This window comes from Balaenoptera borealis, assembly GCF_965194805.1.
Source record: "Balaenoptera borealis genome assembly, chromosome: X".
NCBI classification, from domain to species: Eukaryota; Metazoa; Chordata; class Mammalia; order Artiodactyla; family Balaenopteridae; genus Balaenoptera; species Balaenoptera borealis.
The window spans coordinates 90,338,861-90,346,409 of NC_138881.1; the positions used below are offsets into that span (position 1 = coordinate 90,338,861).

The following is a 7,549-nucleotide window of genomic DNA, read 5'->3' on the forward strand; positions in this document are numbered from 1 at the left end:
CCACAAAGGCCAAGGTAACTACACAGGTAAATGCAAAAGCCAGTATTGCTGCACTTGTGGTTTGTAGCTGCACTTTTGGTTTGCTGCTCTTTTTGTTCTCATATATGATTGAAAATACAAATGTATAAAGCATTAACTATAAATCTCTGTTAATGGGCACCAAATATATAAACATGTCATGTGTCACCATAATTAAATAAAGAAATGTGGCAGAGCTGGGGAAAAGCAGAGTTTTTTAATATTATTGAAACTATCCCTGTATTAATACAAACTTGATTATTATGAAGTTAAGGTATTAATTGTAACTCCCAGTGTAACCACCAACACTGCCCCCACAAAAAGCTCCAGAACTAAAAGAGACACTTAAAAAAGTAAAGAAAAAAGAGTGATAAAGAATCACTTTCGGGGGCTTCCCTGGTGGCGCAGTGGTTGAGAATCTGCCTGCCAATGCAGGGGACACGGATTCGAGCCCTGGTCTGGGAAGATCCCACATGCCGCGGAGCAATTAGGCCCATGAGACACAATTACTGAGCCTGCGCGTCTGGAGCCTGTGTCCCGCAACAAGAGAGGCCATGATAATGAGAGGCCCGTGCACCGCGGTGAAGAGTGGCCCCCACTTGCCACAACTAGAGAAAGCCCTCGCACAGAAACGAAAACCCAACACAGCCATAAATAAATAAATTAATTAATTAAATAAACCCAAAGTTTAAAAAAAAAAGTAAGCTGAAATATTTTTTTAAAAAAAAGAATCACTTTGTACACTAGAAAAATGAAATTAATAACAGCGAAATACAGTAATTGAGGGGTGAAGGAACAAAAAAAGGCTGACATGTGGAAAATAAATAGGAAAAGGTCAGGAAAAGTCTTTCCCTGTCAGTAATCAATACAATAACCATAGATAAAACTGTTCAACGAAAAGACAGCACAAGTGAGTGAACTTCAGGCAGTCACCTTAGCGCTGGATGCTCTGGCCAACAGTTAGCCCCGTCTGCACATTTTCATAGACAATCAGGCCATTGTCGTCGGTCTGGCTGTCTGGTCCGGCCCATGGCAGCAACGACGTTTCCTTGTGTAAAACTGTCCTGTCCCCTTTGGGGTAAAGAGCCCTGGGAATCTCTTGGCCCACAGACTCCCAACTTATAAATCCAGGTCACACGTGTCTCTATATATACTAAAGCCACTATGCAGGGCTTTGCCAAGACCCTCCTTCTTGGCTTTGGAGTTCCGGGCCTTATTGATGGTGACCGAGGCATGCATTTTACTTCTCAGGATACACAACGCTGGGCTCTTGAACGGCATTCAGTGGACCTTTTGCCTCCCTACCCGGCCTTAGGCTGCAGGACTCAGAGTTCCAGAGTGGCTTACTTCCACAAGTTCAAATTCCATTACACGAAAATGGCACGTTTCAGTCGCCAGTCACACGCCAGAGGTGAATTGTAGTATAGCGTCTGACTGCGTCCTTTGATGTTTGACTGCTGAGGGCTTTTAAACGTCAAGCCTCCCTCTTCCCCAATGCCCCACACTCTCTCCTTTGGCGCGGTTGTAGGGTGGAGGGGAGGAGGAGTGGGCGTCAAACTACACTAGCTACTGCCAGCACAAGGGAACTGTCATGCTGGCCCCATCCACTAATCACAGTAGAACTCCCAAAGCAATTTCTTCCTTTCCTGACTCTCTCAAGTCTTTTTTGGAGCAGCTTGAAAAGGCTACCCTGCTCTCCCCCCAGAAGCCTCCTCATGTAAGGAATACACTTTGCATCGCGTCTCGGTAGTGTGTGTGTGTGTGTGTGTGTGTGTGTGTGTGTGTGTGTGTGTGTGTGTCACCAGTCTTGATTGACCTTTGAACCCAACTTGGGGTAGGGGTCCATACTGACTCAGGGTGGCAACAACAGCTCTTCTCGCCAACCTTCCCAGGAGCGCAGTGCAGAATGTGTGCTTCCCATCCGTGAAACGTTAGGGTCTGTCAAATTAGATGTCCTGGATCCCAAGGCGGTGTGCTTACTGGAAGTAAGGGACATAGCTTATGTTCTCCTGAACGTGAAGTTACAGCTAACACCCACTCTTGCTTCTGTGCCCAGCGACAATAGTAAGTGGGATTAGCATAAAATAGTTGCCGATTTCTTCCTCGTTTTAAGCATTCGTTACCCTTGACCACTCGGCTAAGTGGGGCTGAGTACAACAAAAAGTCTCGGACTGTTGACCGAGAAATCATTCTAGGAAGCCTGTCCTGTTAACGTGTGCCATGCTGTATTAGTCTGCTCAGGCTGCCCTAATAAAATGCCATAGGCTGGGCGGCTTAAACAAGACATTGGTTTATTTCCTACAGTTCTGGAGGCTAGGAAGCCCAAGGTCAGGGTGCCAGCATGGTGGAGTTCTTGGTGAGGGCCCTCGTTTTGGCTTGAAGATAGCCGCCTTCTTCCTGTGGCTTCACGTTGGGGTGGTGGGCGGAGAGCACCATCTATGGTCTCTTCCTGTAAGGGCAGTGATCCCAACGTGTGGACCGCAGCCTCCTGACCTTACCGAAACTGAATGACCTACCAAAGACCCAGTCTCCAAATACCATCTCCTGGGGGCGGGGTGGGGTGGGGGACGGGCTTCATCGTATGAATTGGGGAGGCAGGGGATGTACACAATCCAGTGCAGAGCAGGTGCTCAGCCCAGTCTTTTTTTTTTTTTTTTTTTCAGCCCAGTCTTTAAAAGAAGTATCTCTCTCTGTCTCTGTCTCTGTCTCTGTCTCTGTGTCTCTCTCTTCCCTCTCTCTCTCTGTCTTCACTTCTTGGCGGCTGGAAGTGAATTGGGGAGCCCTGATGAAACACTGTCCGGCTCCTGTCTTTACTGCTTTCTCTCCACTCTCCATTCTCACTGCATCCATATCGACTTTGTATGTCCTTTTCTAAGTAGCTTTAACCGCATTAAAACCTCCAAATTCTCTTGCTCTCTCTTGTGGGAGGTTTTAAGCGTTGCTGAGATTTGATCTATACACCTTCTCTCTCTCTCTCGTTTTTGAACTAAGTGTGTCTCAGTCAGCGTGAGCTGCCCCAGGGTGGCAATTGGGGAACACATGCAGGTTCCCATACCCCAGGGCGCCGCCCTATAGGGACACTGTAGCTTTGCTCTTGCAGTGGTGGAATGAAAAGGAAGGGATTCCTGTGGGCTCACGGAGGCTCAGGGTGAGCTGGGCCTTTAAGGCTTCCAGGGAAGCTGAAGACCTTGGTCACTCATTGGACGGCGGTGCTGTCAATCCTTGGCTGCTGGCAAATGAGCTTAGAGCCGGCGCTGGAGGAAGTGGCCCTTGGTTGACCCTTCCAAGGTCCGCCTCCCGTCGCCAGCCAGTCAGGCTCTTTCCCGCCCTGTGCGCAGCGGCCTCGGCGCAGTCTCGGTGGGGCGCTCCACAGGCCGGCGGTCTGCCCTTCCCGTGGCGGGGCCCCCAGAGGCATCTTCGCAGACTCTTGTCCCCTGTGCAGCCGGCTTCTCTGCAGCCCCCACCCCGTGCCGGAGGCCCCGCTGCCAACAGCGTCCCCTCCCTCAGCGATACTCAGCCCGGCGGCCGCCATCTTCCCCGCGATCTTCACTGCAGCCCGATCCGTGTGTGGCGCGTCCGTCCTGCCATGTCTGCCACAGAGGAGCGAGGGCCGATCCCAGGTGGCCAGGCCGGAGCTGGTGGCGGGGCGGGTGGCGACCCCAGTCCCCTCGGGGTCCGCGCATCCCCTTCGGGAGGGATGGATGGAGCCGAGGGGGCCGCGGCCCTTCTGGCCTCCCTGGGGCTCTCCAGAGCCCTTCACGGGGAGGATGGTGGGCAGGAGGCCGCCCAGGCCGCAGTGGAAGAAGACTGGGATGTAGAGCTGGTTGAGGAGGAGGAGGAGGAGGAGGAGGAGGAGGAGGAGGAGGAGGAGGAGGTGGAGGAGGAGGAGGAGGAGGAGGAGACGGAGGAGGAGGAGGAGGAGGAGGAGGAAATTTTTGAATTAGAGATCGAGGACCAGGAGGAGGATGAGTACCAGTCAGAAGAGGGAGACGAAACTGAGGAAGAGGTCGAGGAGGAGGAAGAGACACAAGAGGAGGACGAGAATGGGCACGAGGGCGCGGGAGTGGTCGCGGGCCACGGGCCCCCCATGGCGCAGTTTCAGTCCCTGTTCCGGGATCCGGTCCATTGCCGTGTGCACCACAGCCACTACAACTACCGTGTCCTGGTCGGGCCCCACGCCGGCCGCGTGATGGTCAGGCGCCGCTCCCGACGGCTCTCGGACCCTGCAGAGGATGCCGCGCCTCCTCAGGAGCAGGAAGACCTGGGAGAGGCAGGTGAGGTCTGGCGGGGCGGGTACCAGGCAGAGGGCACCCCGCCCTGGGAGCCGCAGGAACCTGCAGAGGGGGCGGCATCCCAGAAGGCAGAGGAACCGGCGGCGGCGGCCGAGTTCTGGGCGGGCGAGGTCCTGGCTGATGCCTCCGAGTCCTGGGAGGCTGGGGCGTGTGGACCTGACGACGGGGCCGAGGCTGGCGAGGGGCGGCCCAGTCCCCAGGCCCTTGCAGCCCCTGCTGGGGCATCGGCCTGAAAGGCAGGCCGCGCTCAGCGCTGGCCTCTGGCGGTTAAGCAGCGGGTCAAAGCTCTCAAAAACCTTCAGGCACGATATGCACAAGTAGAAGCCCAATTCTCTAAAGACCTTTATGATCTTGAGAAAAAGTATGCTGCTCTCTACCAACCTAGGGGCGAACAAATGGCATGCCTCACTTTTGGTTGACGGGCTTCTAAAAATGTAAAGATTCTCAGTAGGATGACCTGAGAAAATGATGAAAGGTCACAGGGGCACTTTTCAGTGGTTGAGGAATCAGTGAGCTTCGCGGTAGAACTTGTCTTTAAATCGGGTGAACATTTTCCAGTGACGTTCTGGCAGAAACATACAAAAATGCTCTGAGAATCAAATGATTTCGATCCCTTCTCCAAAGGGCCAGAAATAATCAGCAGCACAGTGTGTGAGATCTACTGGAAGGAGGGGAAAAATGTTGTGAAAACTGTCAAGCAGCAGAACTGTGAGGCCCATGGAAGTGTTGTATCAACCAGTAGGAACATGGCCAGCTCTTCTTTTTATTTATTTATTTATTTATTTATTTATTTATTTATTTATTTATGTTTTGACATATTTCTCTTCTCCAGAACCTCCTGAGGGCAGAGAACTAGATTCTGCTGCTGATTTTAAATCGGGAAATGTTTCCCACCACCTTGTGATGCCAAAGTCCGTATCATTCGACACTAAAGAAGAGAGTGCACATCAGTATGAAAATGCTGAGGAAGAGAAAGAGGATGGAAAGGAAAAAGCAGAAGAAGGACCCAAAGTGGGTACGGTCTCAGCAGAGGGCAGCTCTGGAGAATACAGGTATTATTGTATAGTGCAACCATTCCTGACATATACCTGTTACTAACAGCTTTATGTTTTGTTTTGTTTTGTTTACATACTTAATTTATTTTTGGTTTATTTTTTTAACATCTTTATTGGAGTATAATTGCTTTACAGTGGTGTGTTAGTTTCTGCTTTATAACAAAGTCAATCAGCTATACGTATACCTATATCCCCATATCTCCTCCCTCTTGCGTCTCCCTCCCATCCTCCCTATCCCACCCCTCTAGGTGGTCACAGAGCTCCGAGCTGATCTCCCTGTGCTATGCAGCTGCTTCCCACTAGCTATCTATCGTGTTTTAAATTTTTTTTGTAAAGTAAATAAGAAAAAATTGTTGAAATTTAGTTTTGGAAAAACAGTTTAATGTTACTAATGGACTTGTATTCTAGATGATATAGAAGGAAGTGTGTTCTGAAAAGTATTTCATTTGCAGCCGCAAGTCCTTTGTCCTGTAGCTTTAAGACTACTACAGATGGGAAATTTATCAGACCTGGAAATAGAGACCTATATGTTTTTAGAGGTCTAAAATATAGAGACCTATATTTTTAGAGAATGGTCACCAGAAGAAGCAGCTAAAGCGAGTAAGCTGTGCACTAGCGGTACCTTCATCCCCTGGCCACAGAAATGGAGTCTCTTGGAATAACAATGCCTTTGAGAAGGTGACTCCTTACAAAGTAGTAAAACGTTAAGGATTTCACATAAGACTGCATTTCATGAGTAGTTCACAAATATTAGTTCAATTTAGATTTTTTATTCAAAAGAAGAGAAAATTAGCCATAGTAAGATTATTGGCTATCCCTGAGTCGGTAATTCAATCTTAGTTTCTCCTTCCTCTACCCATTCATCTTTTCCTTTCTCTGTCTCATCTCTCTCTCTCTCTCAGTATCACGCTCTTTCTTTCTCCCTTTCTTAATGTTCACACCTGTGGATGTTTGATAACAGCCTCATTCTCATTTTACAGATACGGAAACTGAAGGTCTGGGATTATAAGGGATTTATGATTTGTGTAAGGAGCATAGGCTCTTAAGGTGGAAAGACATTTAAATGGCAGAGTGGCCTCTCAAGAAAAAAATCTAGCATTTATAGTGGTGGGCAAGAGAGAGATGAGGTTGGTGTGATGAAATGATGTGCACCCTGACAACCAAGGCTCTGGGTTACAAGAAGAAAACATCTTGTTCTCTCCTTGGAGAGCCAACAGATGTACATAGTATTGACTCATATTTAGAAAGTCCCTGCTGCATGTTATTGGTGTACAATTGTTAATTGACTCTTATCCCATCCTACAGTTGGAAGGCATAAAAAGAAGTGGACGGCGAAAGAAGAGATGAATTTGTTCTTCACGGATATTCTAGTTTTCATTAGCCCACAATGCAAATTTTGTTCCAAAGTTCAGCATCCCAAAATGATATTAAGTGACATCTGACTTTATTCTGACCTTTTACAGATAAATTTGATAGTATTGTTCACATTGAAAATAAAAGCTTGTTTGACATGAATAAGCTGCAGATTTTTTTTTTTAACCTAAATAACACTGACTCCAACGTATCTTTGTTCTATTTCTTTCGGCCCACCTTACTGTCATTGAAAGGGATTTCTTTCAACTATTTGGTAAGCCTGTTTCAAATCCTTTTATTGCAGCCTCAAATAAATTAAAATATTAGATTATAAACAAGTTGTGTGACGAGAGAGATGGTGGCCCAGCCTCTAGTACGTGTTATTGAAAGGACCTGACGGACGACCTAGCTTGCCTGGAGACCAGATGGCGCTATTGGCCTGCCATGGAGCAGCAGCAGCAGCAGCTGGGAACTTGTTTGAAATGCAAATTCTCAGACCCTGCTCCAGACCTACTGAATTGGATATTCTGAAGGTAGGCTGCTAGCCATCGGGTTTTACAAGTCCTCCAAGTGCTACTGAAGCACACTAAAGTTTGAGAACCACTGCTTTAGAGCAATGGGGGAAACGTTTAAGTACACCTACGGTAGGACCAGCCTTAATTCACTGACTTGGTACTGTTGCAGGTAAACTGAACAGGATGGTAAGATCTGGACTGAGGAAGACACTAGAATTCTCAGGGGCCTGAGACACAGAGAGCTCCCGGAGGGATGTGTTACTTTCCTAGGGTTACCGTAACAAATTACCACAAAGCAGGTGGCTTAAAACAACCG

The 7,549-nt window shown here is 48.4% G+C and overlaps 1 protein-coding gene across 2 annotated transcripts; it reads left to right on the top strand.

Moving 5' to 3' along the window:
* The first annotated feature begins 1,819 nt into the window (after positions 1-1,819).
* LOC309620661 (uncharacterized protein) lies at positions 1,820-6,883 on the top strand. 2 transcript variants are annotated; one of them, XM_082377498.1, is made up of 4 exons: positions 1,820-3,841; positions 3,911-4,292; positions 5,143-5,362; positions 6,671-6,883. In XM_082377498.1, exons 1-4 carry the CDS (start codon positions 3,605-3,607, stop codon positions 6,681-6,683), a joined length of 852 nt encoding a protein of 283 aa, XP_082233624.1. In that variant the 5' UTR covers positions 1,820-3,604; the 3' UTR covers positions 6,684-6,883. The 2 variants fall into 2 exon arrangements, with proteins under 2 accessions (XP_082233624.1, XP_082233625.1); XM_082377499.1 differs by having other exon boundaries at positions 3,932-4,292.
* The last annotated feature ends 666 nt before the right edge of the window (positions 6,884-7,549 follow it).

Bases quoted from the DNA above. Each gene is read 5' to 3' on its own strand.
- LOC309620661 (XM_082377498.1), top strand. From the start codon at position 3,605: ATGTCTGCCACAGAGGAGCGAGGGCCGATCCCAGGTGGCCAGGCCGGA. The intron at 3,842-3,910 runs GTTGAGGAGGAG...GAGGAGGAGGAG, and splicing joins AAGACTGGGATGTAGAGCTG to GAGGAGGAGACGGAGGAGGA. The intron at 4,293-5,142 runs GTGAGGTCTGGC...TCTCTTCTCCAG, and splicing joins GGAAGACCTGGGAGAGGCAG to AACCTCCTGAGGGCAGAGAA.